At 41.3% G+C, this 23,753-nt stretch overlaps 1 protein-coding gene across 1 annotated transcript in view; it reads left to right on the top strand.

Moving 5' to 3' along the window:
- Window positions 1-2,521: 2,521 nt before the first annotated feature.
- NECAB1 (N-terminal EF-hand calcium binding protein 1) overlaps window positions 2,522-23,753 on the top strand; it is a 49,867-nt gene continuing 28,635 nt past the window's right edge. The window contains 4 exon segments of the mRNA XM_036379201.2: window positions 2,522-2,603; window positions 5,919-5,943; window positions 11,453-11,512; window positions 11,515-11,560. Of these exon segments, the coding sequence (XP_036235094.1) occupies window positions 2,562-2,603; window positions 5,919-5,943; window positions 11,453-11,512; window positions 11,515-11,560 (173 nt within the window). The 5' untranslated portion in view covers window positions 2,522-2,561.

Below are 23,753 nucleotides of genomic sequence, written 5' to 3'. Positions count from 1 at the left end.
TGTTCTTCTGCTGGAAAGGTTATACTTTGACATAAGCATTACAAAGTGTCAGTTAGAGGCCACACACATAGAGAGTGGAATCATGGAGTGGTTCAGTAACTCAATTAGACACTTGGACAGCATGCATTTCCTCAGTAAAAAGGAAGTTTTGCTGTTTATCTCTCTCAGCACTGATGGCTCTTGCACATCACAGTCCACTGCACAGTAAGTGGAAGGTAGCTCTTGCTGCCAGCTTTTAATTTGTTTGTTTTTCCCAGATTAAAGGGCAAAATCATTACACATTGGCTGACCAATTCATTTCACATGAGCAAAGATGCTAGTAAAGTACCTGGTTCCTAAATAAAAGTTTAATGATTTGACAAACAGCAAGAAAAAACAGGCTCTTTTAGGTTTTATCCTCAGACACACATGGAACAACTGTTATTTCTTGTAATAGGAGGTGAGCAGCACAGGTCTGTGGCTGCAGAGGGGAGCATGTCAGTGAGTGCTGACCTTTGCTAACCTCACCTGGGCAGGTCACAAAGCCATCATCCTCCCACTAAGGCAGTACCTGTACTCCCACATCACAGGGCACCACAGCAGCATTACCCTCTCCTCATGTCTTCTTGCTCAGAGACAGAGGGAGATCATTGAATGAATATGAAACTGAGTAAAATTCAGAGCTCTGGTTCTGCTTGTGGTGTTAAAATTGAGGTATTGCTTCAGGTAATTTTAAAGCAGCACAAAAACTATCATCAGTAAGTTTCACATATACTCTACTCACAACTTTCTCACGTAATAAAAGTTCTATGAGACATTTTTGATTCTTATGTTTTCATTTTTACCCTAAAAATATCAAGATGGCACAATATTTTTTCTTACAATTTTGAAGGAAGATTTCTCTAGACAAACAAAATATTCTTGGTGAATGTTAAAGCTAATCAAAAAGGAAAGATACTGGGTCTTCATCAAAGGTCTTTTTATAGATAGAAATTAGTCAAAAAAGTTAAATATGTAAATTATTAATGTTGTTGCTGTAAAAGTTAAAAAAACCAAGCCTCTCTATAGTCTAAAGAAACTTGTTCTTATTTCTACTCACCCCCCTGGCTCTTGAGACTACCTTTGGAATTTCTTCTTCTTTCCTCTGTCTGGAAAAAAATATATTCCCATATTACCATCATAAAAATCAGATTAAATAAAAGCCTTTCAGTATTATTAAAAAGCAAAAATAGCCTGAGATGATTTTCCATCTCTTTTTTTAAAGCCATCTTTATGAATGGAGATAAAAATTGCTCACCCTGTGAAATGCCTTGTCTTTCCAATTGGAAGGGTCTCTTCCATCTCTCAGGTTTTCCTCTGAAATGTTGAAAGCAGAAACTTTCAAGTCACACCACGGCCGAGGCTTTTCGTCCATGAAAGTGTTTTAAAACAAAAACTTCACTCTAGTATTTGTTTAGAAGCATAGTATTGATGTAGTGATCACTAGCTGCAGTATATACTCTATCCCACTGTTGTAACACATGATGTAGAATTGCGATGCCGTCTGCTCGTGGCGGGAGCACAGAGTCACAGCCGCTGTTACAGGATGTCCGTGCGAGAACTCCTTGGCTCGGGTGTGCAATAGCTCGGGGAGCTCCTCTCAGAGCTGCCTTCCTCTCCCTGAGCCCGGACCCTCCTCCTCTCTGCCCGGACCCCGCCGAGCCCGCTCCTGCCCCATCCCCCTGCTCCCCGCTTGCTTCCCCGCAGGAGCCCCAGCGCTACACGTCCCTGCAGCCCCTGGTTTTTGGCCGAGCCACTTTGACGTATATATTTTATCCAAGCATCATCTTATTATCAAGCCCGAGGCTTTTGCGGGGCGCAGCTGCTGGCGGTGCCCGCAGCGCGGTGTGGAACACAGAGCCGCCCCGTGGCCCCTGCACTGCCGGGACTTCATCTTACACCGTATATCTTATAGCCCATCCTCGGAACGGGCTCTCGTGGCTTTCCTGAGAGACATCTCCCCAAAGTGACTGTGCTGACGGGGGCGGCAGCCAAAACGACGGTGCAAACGTGGCCTGACAGACCGCAAGACCCAAGTTTCTTCATGCAGACAACGCAAGTGTCGCCAGAGCCCGCCCTAATTAGGGATGCAACAGGGAGCGTGTGCCCCGCACGGCACGGCCGCCCCGGCTCCTGCCCTCGCTGGGCCGGGCTCCCGGGGCCGGGCGGGGCGGGGGGGGGCGGCTCGGACCCGCAGGGACCCCGGCCCGGCCCCCGCAGGGACCCCGGCTCGGACCCGCAGGGACCCCGGCCCGGCCCCCGCAGGGACCCCGGCTCCGACCCGCAGGGACCCCGGCCCGGCCTCCGCAGGGACCCCGGCTCGGACCCGCAGGGACCCCGGCTCGGACCCGCAGGGACCCCGGCCCGGCCTCCGCAGGGACCCCGGCCCGGCCCCCGCAGGGACCCCGGCCCGGCCTCCGCAGGGACCCCGGCCCGGCCCCCGCAGGGACCCCGGCTCGGACCCGCAGGGACCCCGGCCCGGACCCGCAGGGACCCCGGCCCTGGGCGGGCTCTGCGGGCGCTGCTGCGGCTGAGGCGGGCGGATGGCGGCGGAGCGGGGAGCGGGGCTGCGCATCTTCCGCGATGTGAGTAGGGCACGGAAACCATCCTTCGCACCGGGCACCTGCCAGTGTTTGGGGAGGGGGCACCTGGTTTGTTATGCTTTGCCTTTTTCTTTTGCCTTTTTTCCTCTCCATACTTCCCCCCTCCCTCCTTTTATTTCTTCTTTTCTTTCTTTTTTTTTTTTTTTTTCCCTGACCTGTTATCTCCTCCCTCGGTGGAAGGGGGTGAAGCCCAGTGAGACTGTGAATCTTCCCCCTTTCCCTTTCCCATTCCCTTCCCCTTATCCTTTCCCCTTCCCCTTTCTCCTTCCCCTTTTGTTTCTAATGGCTGCATGTGTTAGGAGAGCACGTTAGTGTGTTTGGGGGTGGCTAGAAGAGGTTCTGTCACCATTCTAAATGAGTGAAAACAGTCTAAACAGGCACCTCTCTAAATAAGTTACTTCAAATTTTATTGTTTTTATGGGGCAAGGGGATGGGGGTGCTTTTCACTAAAGTTTCTCACCCTATAAAAGTTTTTGGGGTTTTTTTCACTAACCATGCAGGTTCTTCCCATCCCTTTAGACCCTGATGAATTTGAGGAGCCCAAGGTCAATGTGCAGAGAATCCTGAGCCCCTCAGCCCTTTGAGGGTGAGCCCAGGGAGGTGCCCTGATGAGCGTCTGGCCACGCAGCCCCGAGAGGTGCTGTGCTAGGCAGTCACCAAGGGCATCTTGCAAGGTGCAGCTGTGAAGTTTTTTTGTCTAAATTTGTGCAGCACAGAGTATTTCTTTGTTCCAAGGCAAACTCCCATCCAAAGATCTTCAAAGTATCCCCTGACCTTGGTGAGACCTGCAAATCTTGAGACCAACTCTACCACCAACGCTGATCCACTTCAGACCAGCTCTTGTGCTGGCATTATTCCACAAATCAGCTGAAAATGGCATAGCCTGTATTAAAGGACTCTTTATCTAGGTGTTTTCTCTAATATGCCCACTTCAACTTCCCCAACCTTTCCCCAAATTATTTCAAATGAACCTCATCTGCTCATCTCCTGATTTCTCTAGCCTCCACAGAAAATTGTTTAAATAAGACTTTTTATTGACTTTTCAATTCAATTCAATTTTCATTTCAATTCAAGTGTATATTGAAAATGCAGGTTTTTTTCTTTAGTTGGGTATTTTTGTGGTTTTTTTTTTTCCTTTTGTCTCAGAGATACCACTTGTAAAAGAAATGGGAGAATTACAATCATACATCACAAAAACAGAAGAGAAATCCAAATTGTCAGGAAAGAGTTAAATAACATTAAATGCAGCCAGCTCCTCAATTTAACTTAGCACACTGGATTAGAAATTGCACATGGTCAGATTATCTGATAAACTGAAAACTTTTGATTTCACTAAAGTAGAAAAGATTTCAAAACAAAATTATTTGTTTAATTTTCAGCACTTTCTTAAACCAGTGTCACGTTCATATTTATAGGAAAGCAGATACCTTTCACAAACCAACAAATAGGAGGAGGCTGTTTCTGTGATTTTCCTCTTATATCTGGAGGAAAACCTTAAATCCAAGCCATGCCTGCTTCAAAGCAGGGACTGGACCCTGGGGGCCCTTCTGCTGCGAGAGTACATTCATGTCACGGATATTTTAGATATTTGGGGATGTGTAGGTGTGTGATTATTCCTCAGTGAAGTACCCCCACCTATATAAACACACTTAAATTAGATCAGGCAGCAAGAGGTTGGTTGTAAGGCTGCACAGAAAGGGCAGGCACTGAGGTCCTGATTCCCCTGGGGAATAGAATTATAAAATTATAGAATGATAAAATGGCATGGTTGGAAGGGATCTTAAAAATCATCCAGTTCTAAAGCCCTGCCATTGGCAGGGACACCTTCCACTAGACCAGGCTGCTCAGAGCTTCATCCAGCCCGGCCTCGAACTCTGCCATCCACAACCTCCCCGGGCCACCTGTACCAGTGCCTCAGCACCCATACAGCAAAGATTTTTTTCCTAACATCTAATCTAAACCTATTATCTTTCAGTTTGAAATCATTTCCCATTGTTCTGTCACTAAATGTTCTTATAAATAATCTCTCTCCAGAGAGAGAGACCTAATGAGAGTGATTTATGATTGCTAAAACAACCTCTTCTGTGGTCTTCTGTCAAACTCCCTCTCAAGTGTCTAAAAGATTTTAATACTTGCTTAAGGTTGGGGGCAGGGGGGGTTAATTAATTGGAACAAATTAATATACATTTTAAATAATAATTATAAAAATAATAAATACATAAAATAATTGATTTTAAATAATTTTTTAAAATTACTTAAGCAGAAACTTTTGCCACTCTTGACCAATGGTTATGGGACATTTCATTTGATTGAAACTCCACGGCTACATCCCCTCAAAAGTCCAAGCCTTACACTGAAAATTGAATTATCATTTATTTGGATAAATAGGGAGGGAAAGTGTCATCTTACTAAGTATATTTCATATTTTATGTGCTGCAAATTTGGTTCAATGCAAAGTTCACCATCAGTGAAGTCCTGGATGTGGGTCACAACTCTGTTGGTTTCCCTGCCAACCCCACCCTCCACAAAACAATCATGAAGGTGCTCCAAGAGAGCTGGGCACTTGGATCCATCTTGTCTGGTTTCACTTCTAGGAGCAGAGCAGCCCTGGCATGTGCTGGAGAAACTGTTTAAATGCTACTAACATTTTAATAGACCAGAGAGTGTTTCCATTGCTGTCAGCTCTCAAAAATATATGTGCAAAAACATGTTTGAAACACTTCAGTGATATTTGCTGCAGCAATAGAAACTACGTTTGGAAGATTTGCTTTCTTGCCTTGCCTACACTTGTGGCAGCATTTCCTGGATGATTCCCCATTGCAGTGACACCGAGTCTGATCCCTTTGTGCCACCCAGCTCCTCTCCTGACTTACCCTTTGCTTCCTCCACCCACACAAACCATGAGTCTTTCTCACCATCTCAGATGCTCAGCACATCCTCCCAGCCATCATTCATCTGCTTCTTTAAGCCACTTCTCTCAAACCTGAGTCCAGTATCATGGTAGCCATATGGTACCAGGTTTTGTGCCTGAACATCATCCTTGAAATCCATAAACAAACTAGAAAATAAAGCTGGTTCTTGTTATGGTCTTGGTTTTCAGTGCACACAGCAAGAGAGGAGTTAAAAAAAGCTCAGAGGGATGGATGAAGACATATTAAGAACTTTAAAACTCTATGCAGCTTTGTGAAAATGTGATGTAGAGCCCAAACTATTAATGTGTACTAAGAACATTGCTTGTTATTAACCCATACAAAAGAAAAAATTGACTCTGTTCTTTCTGTCTCTCTTTTTGTTTAGATATTAAGAAGAGCAGACAAGAATGGTAAGATTTCTTGCACGTCTTGCCTCTTTCCTTTGGAAAAAAGAATCTATCATTAATTCAGCATTTTATGTCATGTTTTAAACATCCTAACAGGAAAAGCAGACATCCCTCATGTCATTTTATGTTTCCTGCAGATTCAGTGCCATGTATTATGTTGTGTTGTGATCTGATCTTCCCTTCTTTAAGGACAGATCTTATGCTTTCACAATTTGACATTTGTGTTTGATTTGCACTTTGGGTACATGTGAGTGTTTTCTAGTGACACTGACTCAAGAAGGTCTGAAATACTTGTAAGAAGCTCCATCTTATCTGTTTTAAACCACCATAGGCTACATCCAGAAATCAGCTTGTTTTTGTATTTTTTCAGTGTGTCAGTTGGAAGAATAAACCCTTGAATCCAATGCACATATTTATACTACAGAAGTCATAAGGTTTTTATTAACAAGAGAAGCATTGAACAGTGTCAAGCCCACAGATCAGACAGGTTTAACCCTGACAAGTAATTCCCAGTCCAGTCAATCCTCAGAAAACAGATACTGGGTGCATTCAATAAAGAGAAGGCAAATGGATACCATTGAGAAAATCAGTGAAAACTTACAAGGAAGAACTCTTGGACAGCGAGTGACTACTGTACAGTTTGGTGGTATAACTGAGTATGTTGAATAACTGTGTACTGTTTCTGAGACAGAAATCTCACCTCCACAGCCCACTTCTGGTTGCTATTCCTGCGCCAGCTCATGTGCACAAGACTATGGTAGGCTCCTTCAGAGAGCTCAGGAGCCACAGAATCCATCACTGTGAGAGTTTTTTGGTAGTGTTTTCTTTGTTATCTCCCTCAGTCAGCTAGCTTGCCAGTTGTTTGCATGGGCAGTGATGGTGCAAGGTGAATTCCGAGGTGAGGGATGGCATGGGAAGAGGAGGAGGACTCCCTGCACCTGCAGTGGTGCATCTCTAGCTTCACTGCCTGTCAACCACAGCACAGCTCTGCTGGCATCCCCCTCAGACCTGCTCATGGTGTTTGGAATAATGTGTGTTCATCTGCCCTGAAGATTGATGAGGGTCAGAGCACATGAGCAGAACTCATCAACCCCCTGGAGGCTAAAAGAGACCCCGGAGCTTTGTGTCCCTGCCCTGGACTTTGGGCTCGTGCTGTGTCAGCCCTGGTGGATCCACTTTGGTGCTTAGGAGCACTTCAGTCCTCATTTGGGTTTCCCCACAGCTCATTACTGTACATCACTGTGAAAACAGGGGGAACAGCTCCCAGTACTGGGGACAAACCAGAGCAATACAAAACCATATCAGCCCCAGAGATTTCGGTCACTGGTATTCCTACCTGTATAGGTTTCTTTACAACATATTATTGGCAGAAAAGTGGCTAAGTTCAGTCACTTCAGTACTGTTAATGTCCATGAACTTGAAATTATTTCAGCTTTTAGGTTTTAATTGTGTTTGCTCAACCATCAATTGCCCATGGGACTTCCACTTTGCTTATCTAGCAATGCACAGGCTTGTGCCACATTGATAGGGAGATTTGTTTCAAGGCTGTGAAGTAAGTTCATTTTCAGCAAGGTTATTGGATATGTGACCACTTACTGAAAATGCTTACACTGTTGTCACCATAAATTACTGGTTTTGGTTAATGACTGGTCTACTTACATTTTCAGTGTCTCCTTTCTGTACTACAGGAAATCAACTATTGGCTTTCAGTAACAAATACTACATTACTGTCCATGACACAGCCCTGTTAAATTCTCTCCTATACTTTTAATAGAACCTCCTCTGCTGTATTCATTCATTTTGTGAGATTAAAATACCTTCAGAGAAAATATCATCAAAAACTTTACTAGATTCTTGCTAGACAGCAAGGAAAAAAAAAATCAAAAAAAGTGGATGGAGCTGATAAGTAGGAGTATTGTATAAGCATTTTTACTATGAATTCGTGGCCTGTGGGACTTCAGGTAAGCCTTCCACCACAAGGAAAGATAAATATTCTTGCAAAGGCAGTATAAAATGAAAGACCAAAAGAGCCAAGACATTCCACTGAACTGCTAGTACTCAAAAATGCTACAATAATTTATGGCATTTGTGGTCAATTAAGAAAGTCCTTTAGCAAACAGCCATGTGAATGAAGTCATACAAATGGCTTCTTTCTTTGCCAGCCAGGTGCATATATCATTCTGTTACTGTCCTATTTCTGGAAATATCAGCTATGCAGAAATTCCATGAGAGGATCAGCTTCATAAACTCTCTCTGTAGTTCTTATTTCATGGCTCTGCTTTTTGTGGAGCTGATCCATATATCTCCCATAAATGAAAAGGTCATATGATTTTTTTTAAAGGGAGAACAAGACACAGGGAAGGATTTTAAAGAACTATATGGTTCATAATATTGACAGAAGCAACAGAAAATCCTGAGGGGAGAAAAAAGCAATTTCATAAAGGTGAGATGCTGCACATTGACCTTTTTGGAAAGGAGATGTTTCAGGTCTGTATGTCAAAATGAAATTTTGGTAAGGTTTACTTTATAGAACACCACATGCTCAAAGGAAAGCATGTGGATTTCACACAGAACTAATTTGGAAAAAAAATCCAGCTAAAAGGAAAAATCTTCATTTGTTTAATTTCTTTTGCTATTTAAAACAAAATCAAATTCATTAAATTCCTCACGAAAAATAAAATCTTGTCCCTAGCCTTCAACAGAGGGAGCAAAGAAAAAATGGGAAACTGGAACTGCCAAATGCAATCTTTTCTAACCCCCCAAAAAATTCACTTCCCTCATCTCTCAAGAAACAGTGGTTGCCTCACACGTATGTGAATGCAGCACCTGCATGTGCTTGTCTACATGAAATGTCTCTCTTATCCCCTGATATGCCAGGAGGGACGTGGGGCATCCCATCAGCCTTGCAGTGACCTGCAGTCAAGTGAAATTATTTCAGTTGTTGGTGAATGTCACCCAGGGGCCTCTTGTGACCATGCAGCTGTGACATGTGCCCAATTAAAATTGCCTCCTGCCAGAATTCCCTTCTCTTAGCACAGGAATGGAATTTCAAATGCAGACTACATTGCAGAAGTCCAATCACAAACAGTCTGACTGTGAAATAGATGGGGAAAAAAAAAAGTAATAATCTACTGAGAATGCAACCCTTGATCTTGCAAGGGGAACACAGAGGCTCCAAATACCTCTGTGCCCTTGTCCATTCTTCACTCGATACCTTTTAGCTTGCTGAAATCACCTTTCAACTCAGAGACTGTGTGTGATTTTCCTCTGTCAGATATGCTGTTCTCTACTGAAGGCATCAGCTATCTAAAGAATATCCTGAAGATTATAGTAGCATTTCTGCAGCCGACTGGCTGGGGGATGTCGCTTGGGCATATTTTACACAGAAAAACATCTACTCAATAGACAGGTAAATGTTACTGAAATAAATGTGAGAATGCAATTGTAACGTGGAGGAAGGCTCCTGTAAACCACTGTGTGAATCTGTTTCTAAATTTGCAAGTGCAATGTGGGGAAATTCATTTTATTGTTTATATTTTCATTTTATTTACTTGTCTGCCAGTTGGGAGACAAAGGAGAACGGGTGACTGTGCCTGCTTTTAAAGAAGCCCTTCTTTTGAAAGATGTCCGAGAAGACAGACAAAAGCAAGCAGGTCTTGCAAAACAGCTTCTTAAATAACATTGCCAAGGCAAATACAGCTGAAGGTTGATTTCCCTGATGGATGCATAGCTTCAGAGAAGTTTATTTCATTACTCATCCTTCCCCTGTCACTTGCCAGTGGCAAGGATTGAAGAATCTCTAATAGAGGTTTCTGCTCAGCACTTAAACCAGATAGCGTTTATCTGGGCACTCCAAGGGCACTGAGGTGTGCCCAGGGCAGTGGTGCTGAGGACACATGACACAGCCTTTAAAATAAAAGCTATTCTTGACACTTGGGGGGGGAAAAAACTAAACTGTCTAGGCAAATGCATCTTCAGTTTAACAGCACAGGGAGCACTTGTTCAGCGTTGGGTCTGAGCTTCATCTGAGCACTGAGGAAGCACAAGGATGGCAACTGGCAGTGAAGCCGTTCCCCAGCTGCTCTGGCAAAACAGTTACACAAAATCAGAGAAGTGCCCTGGTTAATCAGAGCTGTTTTTTTGGTAAAAGTAACTCTATGAAGTCTGTAAGTACCAAACAGGTTCAAAAAGCCCTTGTGTTTTGCCAGAAACAATCTCAGTGATTTGTCACTCAATGTCAATAACATTCAGAATGTTATTAAGAATAAACAGCAATGAATGAAAAGGCAATGTCTGCTCTTCGATGACAAAAAAATAAAGAAAATAGCTAAAGTACCCAATCTGTTGGTTGATCAGTGATTTTCTGGATTGAGATAAAGCCAATGATCCTGAAGGACTGAAACAGACTTTTTTTGTATTTTGTGTCATACCCCCAGGCTGTTCTATGGGTAAACTCATATGTTTATCTCAGGAAAGTTACCAAAAGTCATTGAGTATTCTCAGTCACAAGTATTCTTGAGTATGTGTATAACTTGCATGTAAATCAGCCTTCCCAGCAAAGGATAAAGCTGCAGAGGTAGTTTGATTAAGCAATTGATTGTATCTGTAAGAGCCAAAGGAAGCTTATCTGTGAGAACACTCAGCTCAACACACTCAATATTTGATATTCCTTTTCTGTAACCAGAGCCAAATGGCAAATGTATTTAGATTCTCAGCTAGGTAATCATTGCAGTTTTGTGCCATCTTGGTCTCTGGCTCTTAAAGATCTTGACATTTTATTTTGATTTTAATGATGATCATCTCCAGCTACACTCTGTCTTTTCATATTCAACATTTCAAAATGGTTTTGTTGAAACAGGCATTTAATTTGTACAATTTTGAAACCTCTTCACAATATCTGAAGCCATATATTCCAGTCAAATTATGAAATAATAGCAAGTAAAAGAAGGAGGAAACTTCTCAGCTCTACTCTTCAAATCTGCCTGCTGTAGTACAGCATTTAGTCACAGGAATTAGAGAGTGCCTTTATAATAGATTCTTCACCACTATAAAATTAAGTCACAATACACTGTAGATCAGTCTGATGCTTATCTTCGTCTTATCCTCTACAGTTTTGGTTTGGTTTTTTTTTTTTTGTGCCCTGTGAGGTATTCAGTATGTTACTGAGGGAAAGAAAGAAACATGTGAACTTACATTTAGTGCTACCCAAAAAAAGTTGTGAAGTGTTAGGCTATAAAAACATTCTTTATGCTTCATGCAAAGGCTCAATCAATTTAGATAAATCATTACTTAAGTACAATTTAATCTTTCAGATTTCTTCTAAATAACAGGAAAAGGTGTATCTTTATTTGACTTTTGTTTGCTGATTATCATCCTTGCATTAAAAATGTAAAGTTTCTACATTTAAGCTAAAGACCTAGACGCTTTTAATACTTTCCTCTTTTACTGCATGAAATAAACAAGAAAAAACATGAATTAAATTAAGTCAATTTCCATTTCTTTATTGTTTCAGATGATGGAAAACTGTCCCTTGATGAATTCAAAACTTACTTTGCTGATAGAGTTCTGAGTGGAGAGAACTGCATGAGCTTTTTTGCACCATTGATACACACAATACTGAGTAAGTGCACCCTTCTTACAATTCCAGTGCCCCTTTCTGTACCTGCAAATGGAAAACAGACCTCAGACTGATTTTAAGAAACAAGTTTATGTAGAAAGGTGCTTGAAGGAAGCCAGGCTGTGTCATATGGATATAAACTGTATAAGTGAAGAGTTTTGAAAACTCATTGAAATATTTGCATATTTCAATGTTCATATTTCAATAGATGTGATTTGGGTACTGAGAACACAGGGTGGAAATTGGATGCTTTCTGCATTCCCCCACCATGGAAAGAAAAGGAGCTCGGGCCTCCTTCAGGCTTAACTGTGAATTCCTCAATTCTCAATTCCACTGAGTCATACTGAGATGAATACTTGGAGCAGATGTTGAGAAGGAAATAAAATAAATGAAGCAATTATATATAGTAAAGAGTTGTGCTGGTGTGTCCCTTGGGATATTCCCATTATGGTTGGGTTTAACAAGGCCGAGGGGAAATAAGCTGACAGGAACTTCATGAAGTTCAGCAAGGAGAAGTGCAAAGTCCTGCTTCTGGGGAAAAACAAGCCCCAGCTTTCGTGGGAAATGGAATCAAATTAAATGTAGTAGAGTTCACAAGATTTTAGACCTTTTACCAAAATAATGTCCTGAAGTAAGCAGAAGAAATGGTATTCGATCTGTTGGACTTGTGGGGAATAAAAAATACTACAGGATTTATGAGGTGATTAAGGGATGGGGTGATGGAGACAGGGAGGGGGAGTCACCACCCTGGAGATATTTGGGGGATTTGGCAGTGCTGGGTTAACAGTTGGTCTCGATGGTTTTAGAGGTTTGTTCTAACCCAAACAATTCTATGATTCTATGGTTCTATGTACCAATAAGTGCTGGGGCCCGCTCAGCTGCAAAACAGCTTGGCAGAAAAGGATATTGGGTGGATACCAAGTTGAAAATGACCTAACAATGTGCCCTTATGGCCAAGGTCAATGAATGACCCAGAGTCAAAAACTCATTTCGGAGCCAAACCCATTCATACAGCTTTAGACTTCCTCATGTGTACCACATATCTGTGTAAGTAGTTTTATTTTAGCATAATTCCATTTGTCTGAAAGCATCCTGATAAGGGCAGAAATTCTTGATACTAAGCAAGATTTCTAAGAAAAAATACAGATATTCTCCATCTATTTTTCCCTCCTTTTTATTTGTAAAGTTTAAAAAATAAATTGATGATGATGGTTATTATTATTATTATTATTATTATTATTATTATTATTATTATTATTATTATTATTATTATTATTATTATTATTATTATTATTATTATTATTAATGATAATAATAATATTAATAAATCTGAAAAATATGTAGAAAAGTGAGGATAACATTATGTTTTTCCTCCTGGTAGATAGGCACACCTGAAGAATTGGTGCAATTGTTGAATGCTGCTGCTATTAATTGAAAATAGGTAATTAAACTGTCATGACAGCCATCTGAGAGAGAGGTCATTTCACTGTCCAGAAAAAGCCTGGCAAAAATCTGGGCACAAAAGTTTCAGAGTAAATGCTGTGAAGAGTTCAGTTTTCATGTATTGCAGGGAATGGAGCAGGTGGAAGATTAAGACAAGCTACTAAATTACCATTTTGAACCAGAAGAAAGGGTGCTCTGTATTGATGGATTAACATTTGTTACAGGAGGAGGAGGAGAACCTAGATTTGGGTAAGAAAATGTACTTGAGACTTGGATTTAAAACAGCAACAAGAAGATTTTGAGTGTTTTTTTCATGGAGCCTTGAACTGATGAAAGGCTTTAGGGTGACTTTGCAGCTGAAAAGTATTATACCATGCTTGATATATAACAGAGACAAATACACTCTAAAAGCTTTCCTCTACCCCTTTGTAAGCTTTTGAGGAAACCTGTCAGCAAGGTGTCACAGGCCAAATATCAGATGGATATAGCAAAGAGAGACAGCTTGGCCAGTATAATATAATTTCCTTGCTAACATAACTTTCAAAAGAAATAAAAATCACATGGAGCAGATATGATGAAGCAAAAACTTTACTCGCTGGCATTTCCTGAAAAGGGCAAGTTATGGTAAAATGTCTCAAATTAATGAGCTAGCTAAGAAAAGTAGCAAAATGTTCATTGAACCTTGGGAAGTGTTTTAATGTAAGCATTAGGAGAACCATGTACATATCAAACAATCCCCAGACCATCTATTTTAAGATATTTTTACTTCCAAATTATCCAATGGAATGAAATGAAAATTATGCAACTCAGAAGTATTTTATGGCTGGTTTTCAGGAGGGGAGGGCAAAGAATTCTGCTCAATTTTTTACCTAGTGGGAGGAGATTTGCACAGATTATTTTTGCCTTTCTTATCCAGTTAAAATGCAGACACTGTCAAACTCTGGGCAAATATTTTATCTTCTCTCTGCTTCACTTCACCAGTTACAAATTGCAGACTGTAGCTCCCTATCCCAGGAATACTTCATAAGCATTGTGATTATGCAGTGATTTACACTTCACATGATGCCTAGGACAGATGTCTAGGGAAGCATGTCATGATCCCTTTGTTCATTTCTTGGAGTATCTCAAGATTTTGTAACCATCTTGTCACAAGAGCAGACTTTGGGTTGTTTCCACCTGCATTAAATCCTTTAGCTCTGCCAGCATTCAAAACCTCACTGTCTGTGTGCACAAGTCTTTGTACTTTAAAGCCTCAAGATGAAAAAGGAGATGTGGCCCTGGGGTGATAGCCATGGACCACAAACTCAGGCAATTTGAATTCCCTTCTCAGCTGTACTGCAGCAATTTTCCAATAAAAGATTCAAAGCATGAATGACTTACACTGGCTTAACACTTCTAAGGGAACTAAATTAAGCAGGTATTAAACCCCACTATTACACAGGCCCTAATGTCAGTCTGGTTGAAGTGAGATTTAGATTATTAACTTTTAAAAAGACCAATCCAAGCTAATGCAACATGCTTGTCACAAAGCAGATAGGCTGTAGAAGACTGCTGAAATGAGTAATTACCATTTCCAGTGTGATAGCAGGGAAAATAACAGAGGGTTTAACTTCCCAATAATTCAGGTTGTGTATGCATGACTGACTAGGATCTCTGCACCTTGGTATTTGAAGCAGTCAGGTGTTCTCTTTTTACAGAGTAAAAGGAGTCAATTAGTGCCTAATCAGCAGGAAAAACACAGATGAGTAAGCATTAGTTACTGCCACACCAAGTTTCCAAGACATAGGTTGAATAGGAGTTTATTATGACAGGATGAATTTAAATGTACATTTTTTCCTAGACCCTAAAGTACAGGTTATTAATTCAGGGCAGATCATTGCTTGTACTGAAAATTTGCAATAGCTGAGGGTATTTCCTCAGTTTGGAATACATAACTTGGACATACATTTTGCGGTTTTTGAAGGTACTTCCATGTATACTATTTTTCTTTCTATTTAAAAATATGTACCTTACATTTTTATGACATTTGATATATTAAATAATTACTATTAAAGACACTGTGTATAAATTGATTGCCTTAATTTTTTAGCTTCTTTTTTCCTTTGGACACAGCCAGAAACAAATGCATAAGGCAACCGAATTAGGTGAAGTAGCATATCGATGCAAAAAGGAAATTTTTTTCCATCTTTTAGTCCTGCTATGATATTTTACCTTTCTTGAAGGTAAGCTTTGATTAGGCCATACAATGAACGTTGCTGACATGTAATTGCAAGGTGACTGTTTTAGGGGAGTAGCAGTCAACCATTCTCCTGTAAGTGCTGTTTCCAGTATTGTTATTACTTCAGAGTGAAGCTGAAAGCCAATTAGGCATTTGACTGCCCCTTAGAGCCACTTCTATTTGTGCTTTCAAGGAGCTCATGAAACCTTTGGGCAATCACATACCATTAAATGGTATAAATCAGCAGCTGTGGAGGGTCCACACTCAGATGCCCTCACACTGCCAGTGGAAGGAAAGGCTTTGCATTGATGCAGAAGGGATCAGGTCGAGGCTGTTACAGCCACATCTCCAAGCTCTTGTTTCCTAGCATGCATTTTCTTCTACTGCAGTTTCCTGTACTTAAAGACCCAGAAAAAAACCCAACCAAACAAATACAGGTAGGAAATCAAGAGCTTTGATTTAAGCTTCAGCCTGGAGTTGTACAGTGCTTCTCCTCCCCTTTTCATAATTGTTTGCAGGTAGCCCCAATATAAACACACTCTAAGCATCTGGGCAGCATCTTAGGCTCTTCTTAAGTTATCAGGAAGCCAAGGTAGATCCCCACAGTTTCTTGAGTAGGAGCCAGGCCCCCAGAGTAAGAGTTAGACCAACATGAGTGCATATCTGTGAGCAGGGAAGGGGCAAGAGGAAGAGTTTATTTTTCTGTCCTGATTTGACATATATTTGACATGCCATCCATGTTACACATCTGTAATGTCAGTTTGGACCTTGGTCAGTGCTTGTCCTAACACTTCAAAAAATCTCAATGCACTCTATTTGAAATCTGAGTTAACTTTTTTGGAGGTTTGTGAGGGTGAAGGAAACCCAGTGTGGTTCCTCACCCCTCTCTCCTCCCCCAGTCTGAGCTCCAAGCTCCACATGCTCAGTGAGGCTCTGCAGGGCTGGTGGGAGCAATGGGAAGGCTGTTGGAGCAAATGTGAGTGCTGCAAAGGCACCAGAAGACTTTCTTTGTGCTGACAAGGAGGGTCATGAGGAACATGGTCTGCAGGTTGTAGTCATTTTAGAGCTGAAGTAATTTTGGAGCTGAAGTACCACATACTCTGCTATCTCAGAGCATTCTTGTTATTAAATGAATGCAAAACGTCCTTCATGTGAAACAGTGTTGAAGCACAATTGAGGAAGCTCTGCAGAAATACTGCTGTTTTGTTTATATGTGTTATTGTATGAATAATTGTACTGAAAGTAGAGAAAGGTATCAGAAGCACAGGTCTTTTTTGTACATGGAGGCAGAAACATACAGGAAAAGTTTGAAATTAGTGGTTTAAGGGGTGAAGGCTGTTACCATTCATTTCTTTGGTAAATCATCTCCTACCTAATGTTAATGTGAACTCTGACAAGCTTGTGTTTCAGCAGAGCAAGAATCCTTGACATGGTTAATGGTTTAGAGAATAAGTCTTCACAAAAATCATTGCAAGTGTAACCTTCCTCTTACCCTAATCCTTTACCCTCCCCCCACTCATGACTTCTATGGAAATTGTTTTAGCATAATGGCATCCTCTGGGAAAAGGTGTCAGAAGATAATGAGAATATTTGGCAAAGGTACAAACTAGGAGATATACAGAAGGTCTCAAGGGGATTTAGTCTGCAGCACTGCCAGAGAGATAGTGCAATAAATGCTTCACTGATTACTGACTCACAGGAGTCTCTGGGGAATCAGACTTATTTTTCTCCCTTTACACATTGGTAAAATAAAGTCCTTAGTCAGGATTCTAGTTACAAGGCAGGAGGGATGCTAGAACTATTGAGGGCCTGGGGCACAGGCAGCCTCCCAAAGGTAGGGAGGCCCCATTAAACCTTTGTGTGTGGCCTAAGTTAAACTGTGCACAAACTACAGATGAGTTTGGTGAGGATCTGAGAGCCTTGGCCAGCTGCAGGCAGCACTGAGCTTATGGTGGGCATTTGGGGAGTGTGTCATGCTGCATGCACAGCAGATAGAGAAGGATGGCACATGGCACCATGGAGACATCTACACTTGCATGCCTGTGTGTCAGCAGGGTGTCTAAGGCTCCCTCATGCTCAGGGAAGTCACTGGCACCTAAGATGTGGTACTGTTCACATGAGCTTCAGCTCAGTTGCCCAGGCTTTAGGCATTTGAGATGTCCGCACTTGAAAATCAGCCCAAGGTGGAAAGTGTAACACAGCAGAAGTAGTTGGGACAGGGATGATGGGAGAAATGCTAGAGCATTTGAAGCAACACTAGATGCCTGTGTTATATCAAATTATTTCTGAGTCTCCTCCTCATAGCTGGTCTGTTAAACCCTCTCACTGCACTGAATTCCCTGGGACTCCTTTGCCTGGCAGGGAAGGTTGGACAGCCAGCGCCCATATGGACATCTACATTTGGGTCTCATCCCCAAAGTGAATAAACCTTCCTCCCACCTGCCCAGGTCTTCATTAGCAGAGCCCTAGTTCCTCCCTTGGGTCAAAAGAGAAATGCTGAGATCGTCTGCCCGAGCAGCAAACTCCCAGAGGTGACAACTGGGTGTTGAGAGGCTGGTTAGCAATCCTTGCAGCCATGGGCACCCGTGAGCCTGGAGCCCAGTGCTGGGCACTGCAACTAAAATAAAGGACATGTTTATATGGACCAGAATGCTTCCTTCAAGGTTCTGCTTGTAAATTCCATAATGACAAGTCCTCAGCAATTTAAGGGTATTCTAAGTGTACTAATTATCTCTGCCTTGGATGGTTTCCCTTTGTTTTAGTTGGAAGGCATATTTCAGTCTCATGCTGTTGCTGATCTTTCACAGTTCAATACAAGAAAAGAATAATTAACTCTTAAGTAAAACAAGAAAAATAAAAAATGTATTAAGAACAATATACATACAGACAGGCTCTTTAATTAGGGGAATTGCAGGTGAGTAATTTTTTAAAGGATTTTTTGAATGCAAATTTGCAAGAGGAAAATAATATATTAGGGTTTGACCATTTTTTAAAAACTGGTTCTTTTAGATTTAATTAGAATATCAGGCACATGGTGCAGCATTGGCATCAGAAAGGTGTGTTTGTTAATATTTAAGACATGTAATTGCAGCTATTGGCTTTAACACAGTTTTCTCATTACCATAGCTATAGAAATCAGTTTGGAAATGAAGCACAGAGACAAAGGCAAGATACTGGTCAGAGTGAGCTGATTATACATTTTAGCATTTCACAACTGATCAAACAAGTTTACCAAGAATGATTTACAAAATCCTGATGCTAACAGATCTTCTGGTCAGACAGACAAGCTGCAAATAGAATTTTGCTTGGAAATTTTCCATGTGAGTGGTTATTTTTAATGTGAAATTCAGCTTTCTGCAGAAACAACTGGCAATCCCTCTCAGTGAAAAAATCAAACAGTAATGACTATTTTCAGTTGCCTTTAACTAAATGGAGCTGACTTAAAGTGCTTCATTTCAGTTCTGCAGTAGATAACATTGGCTTCCCTGCAGTAAGCTGGCTGCTTAATGGTAGGTGTAGTTTGGAGGCCTGGTCCCTTCTATAACTGGCTTTCCCAGAGAACCACAAGATTTTTAATACCACTCAAAAATCACCTAGAGAGGTTTTGCAGTGACATCAGATAGCTCTGGGGATTCTTATATGAGCCCCACCAGGCTCCATAGATTTGTAGGGATTCAGCTGAAGCAGCAGATCCCACACAATTTTAGGGTTTACTGGGAGTCAAACATTCTCACAGCCATGGTCCTCCAGCTCAGGGCACTGAAACTCCCTTGGTCTGTGTTGAAGACAGAGGCAAAGAATGCATTAAACACCTCTGCTTTGTCCATGACCTTTTTGTGAGGTGCCCATCCACATCCTGTAACAGGTGATGTTATTTCTATGCTGCCTTTTGCCATTAATGTATTTAAAATAACTTTTTATTTTCTCACACATTTCTGGGCAGCTTCAACTCCAGTTGATCTTTTGCTATATGAATTTTCTCCTACACTGGCAAGCTGTGTTTCTGTATTCTTCCCATGTCACCTGACTTTGCTTACATTGGGCACACACCTTCCTTTTCCAAAAGAAGATGCCTGTTCAGAAAAGCTGACCTTCTGCCTTGTTCGCTTGATTTCTGACATTTTGGAATTGCCTGCTCCTGTGCATTTCCAAGGAGTGTAAGAAACCAAAGTAAACATTTTATTTTGTCTAAGAATAAATAATTGAATGTCAGGGTTGTTTTGGTTTTGTTGTTTTGGTTTTTTTTAATCATTTTGTGACAAAACCAGAAATTGAAACATTATCCCCTCCTACGGGGTGAAAATTCTGAAATTTGCTCTCTGTGGCAAAAGAGCCAACGTGATGCTGCATTTCATTTCCTCATTTAGATTTGTGTCATTCAGACTCTGCAAAAAAAAAAATCATAGCTCTGCAGCCTTTGTACAGTGTTCTACAAATTTTAGCATATACCACAAGTTTTAATAGCATTATTAAGCCTCTTTTAGCAACACGAAGGCTGTTACAGCTGGGATGATTAAGGTGACTTGTCAGCTGTGTAGTCATCGCATCCCTCTGAGTCACTGCTGAGTGCAAAGGACAGGAGGGTTGTTTTGTCAGATGAGTTCTTAGTCAGGAAAAAAACCCTTTTATTCTCTCCTTCAGTCCTGCCACAGGCAGAGCAGTAGGTGATGATTCTGAAGTAATCACTTAGCCTGGAGCTAATCAAATTAGGCAATTATTTAGTGAAGCAAAATGTGGGCTAGTAAAAGAGCTGACCCCACTGCCCATGTCAGAGCCCAGAGAGCCAAGCTGGCTGCTGCCTTTGGGAGCCCAGAGGGTGCACAGTCCAGACAGATCTGGGATTGGAGAGCAGCAGTGTCCTCAGGGCAGCAGGAAGTTTGTATCTCCAGGGACAGAAGCTTCAGAAGCTTTGTCCCACTTCTGGGACTCCCACTTCCTCCTCTCCCTTTTCTGTGACCAGAGGCCAACGCCTGAGCTTCTTACAGCACTGCATCCTACTGGAAGCAGTTTTGCCTCCACTGGTAAGATACCTTGAACAAACCTGAACAAAAGGTGTTGTTTGCTGTTGCAAAGGAGCTGTGAGTCAGAAAATCCTTAAAATGGAAGTGCACACATAAGACTCCTCTGCAAAACACCCTCAGCATTGTTGGAGCAGTTAACCTCATTTTGCTGACAAAGTGAGATGGTACACAGGTTTTCTTGTTGCAAAGACTTTACAGCTTTTTGGCTGAGGTTGTCCATGGATTCCTATTCAGTTACCCTTGCAGTTATTTCCTTTCACTCACCAATTATATGCTTCTACTAAACAATAGGCAATACTAGCTTCAAACTTTCATCCCTAAAACCAAATTTAGCAAAAAGACATGCAAATGGGACTGAAAAGATAGTTAGTTCAAGCTTTTGAGATAAATCCTTCTCATATCTGAGAATGAAGAGAGATCTCAAAAGAAAGTGTTATCCTTCTCCAGCTGTTATTCATGGCAATGATTTTCCTAAATTAAGTTAGTTCATAAAGTCTTTCATATAGTATTGGATTCTTCAACAAAATAAGTGCTTTATATTTCAGACTCAATGCTCTATAAGATATCGCCTTTTCTTGTGGTCCAGGGAAAATGCATAGATCTTCTGCTGGTTCCCCTGCCTAGAGGTGCCTTTTGTGCCATAGAACAGCGTGTAAGGTCGGTGGATCCATGGACACACAGCAGTGGATGAGTGGAATAGCTTTAAACTTCTCTCCTCCCTGGCTGCCCCCAGCACACATTGCTGCTTTGCAATTCTGCATTTTGGACCACTTCCAGAGGTACCACAAATCAGCCCTTTTGCCATGGCTCAGTCAAGTGAATTTGACTTATTTTTTCTGTCACTGACCAATAGCTATGATCAACTTTTCAGTGATCAGGACTGCTCAGTGTATTAGTCCTTTAAAAATAGCTCATATTTTTAGGTAGAGAACATTTTAGACACGGACAGGTAGAAGGACTGCATCTAGTAGTCAGAAAGAAAATTGAGAATTATCATTCTGATGTGATGTGAATGCATTTGCCTCACCCTATGCTTTGGTTGCTTATCATGAGTGGAGGGCTGGAGCCTGGATGTGAGTCATCCAGCAAATATTGTTAACAACATGTTCAGCATTGCCAGATTATGGGTCTAGGCAGAAGCATCCTTGGCATATGTACCCACTGAAATGAGGAACATGTGCTGCTGTAAACCTGAGTACTGAGTTACAGAAACAGCCTTCTGGTGTGCACCTCACTCCTATTATTAAATACTTGCCAAACTTCTTTAATTATTTCTGTAATGTCTCTCAGGGAGTTTAGAATTGTTTGTATGCAGCAAAAGAATTCTGAGGTTTATTTACACCTCGTTTTTGAAGCGTCATGTCATTATTTCAGAGAGAATGAAATAATGACTGACAAAATTACAGCTTCCCTGCCTAGAACAGCATCCCCTTCAAACAGGATGCTGAGAACAATGAAGTCTCAAAGGCTATTTATAACAGAAGGAAATACTGAGTATGCTAGACAGAAATCCATGTTCTTTATGTCTTTTCTGTGCTTTTTCACAGGCCTGCTGCACAAAATGTTTTGGATAATATTTTCTGGTTATTCATGTGTCCAGTTCTAACTGAAAATGAATTCAGCACCTGAATACTTTTCCATTTTCACTGGTAGTCTATTTGCAGCTGTGCCACTCCTGTCAATAGGACAAACAGCATGTTGAAAACAGGGATGCTGAAAGCCTCTGAGCCACTCCCTATGTCACTAACAGGGGGCTGAGGATGTTACAAAAGAACACAGACCAGAAGGGATTTAAATATAAAATTTGAAAAGAGAGCATGAATTTGTCTGGTTAACAATGTGAAAGGCTGTTTTAAACACCATTATCAAGCTGTGCATTAAGAAATGCAGAAGTCTTTTACATTAAATCATTAGGGCAGATGATGTGAAGGATCAGAAAATGCAGGGATAATGAAAAAAGAGTAGGCATTATAACAGCAAACTCCTGTCCTTTGACCTCATCATATCCTGTCAAGGCTCTTTGGCTCAGGAAATTTTCCAGCTTTCAGGGTTTCAGTCTGCATTTAAGAGGTGAAATCTGGACTGTTCCAAAATGGGCTGCTGAACTGCAGAAGAGTTGGCCAGACACATTAGATCATAGATACCATAGTGATCTGTGGTAAACAGCCTTGAGGGGTTGCAGACACTTCCCCATCACATGGTTTGTTTACCTAAGAGTTGAATTTCACAGTTCAGCACCAGTTCTTACAGACTGTGAATTCCTTTAACCCTGCCACCAAGGTCATTGGAGAAATCAGGTGAAAGCCTCATTTGCAGCCATCTCACTTGGCCTGTTTGAACGCAGATAAGAATCAACTTCAATTAATAAGTGTTGTGTGAAAATCTCATTTACATTATCAATTAAAAGTGTTCAGAAGTTTTTATAGCCCTGAGTATGTAAGTTTGTGATAATCCAGGATCCTGCAATTTCTATCAGTTTCTCTCCCTTGTGAAATAAAAGCCAGATGTATGGAAGTTAGCAGTGGAGAAAGTGATTTTAAGATAGTACTGTGTCATCATTTTGTTAAAAGGTCAATTAAAAATTCCATTAAAAAGATAAATGAAAAAATACTAAGTGCAGTCAGCTGTTCAATATTCACCCCTCAGCAAGATTCAAAGAGGACATTCATGCTTTTAAGTTTTTTTAATAATCTGTATCTTTTCCTCCTTGGAAGAAAAGCAATGTGCTAACTTTCAGTAATGAGCTGTAGGTGAAATGTGTTTTTCTTTTAACTATTAAAGCCTTGCTTATGAGAGAAAATATCTCTTCAAAGTTGATCAAGATGAGATCTGCTTCAAGAAAACAGGTTTGAATTGAAGAGAATACTTCCCTGCATTTATATATTTATATAATGATGGCATGGGAGTATGGCAGTACATCTGTATTTTTCAAATTATTAATTTTGCCAGAGTTAGTAGTGGTGAAATGGTCTGCCATGGCCAGAAAGTCTTAGGAATTATGTGTGCTCGTGGGCTATGTCTGGTTTTATCCTCCTTCTGCAAGGCTCTCCCATAGAGCACTATTGCACATCAAGGATTGCAAACAGGAGAAAGTTACTGGGTTTTTTCTTCTTTAGCATGGAAGGCCAAGGTCTCTGAGGGGAGTACAGGCAGAAAGGTGGAGGAAGAAACCCCAAACCAAAAATTTCTGGTGTTTAGATGTATTTCTGCAAGAACTGGGGCCAAATGTGTAGGGCCTGAGGAGCAGTGACTGCATTGTGGTGCACAAAGGCTGAACTTGAGAGTGAGCTTGCAGTGAGTAGGAAGGTGCCAGTGGGAATGGGCCCAGGAATGGAGGCTGAACCTGCAGCCAGCTTCAGAAAGGCTGCAGCCTTCTGACTTAAGGCAGCAGAGCAAGGCCAGCCAGAGCCAGGCACTTGCATCTTCTGCTGCAGCCCAAGCAGGGGCTTCATGTGCCAGTCAGGCTAATATTTGAGTTGCACTATTTACCAATACAACAAAAAAAAAACATTAC

Source organism: Molothrus ater, chromosome 1 (genome assembly GCF_012460135.2).
Source record: "Molothrus ater isolate BHLD 08-10-18 breed brown headed cowbird chromosome 1, BPBGC_Mater_1.1, whole genome shotgun sequence".
NCBI classification, from domain to species: Eukaryota; Metazoa; Chordata; class Aves; order Passeriformes; family Icteridae; genus Molothrus; species Molothrus ater.
This window is presented reverse-complemented; position numbering and strand designations above follow the sequence as displayed.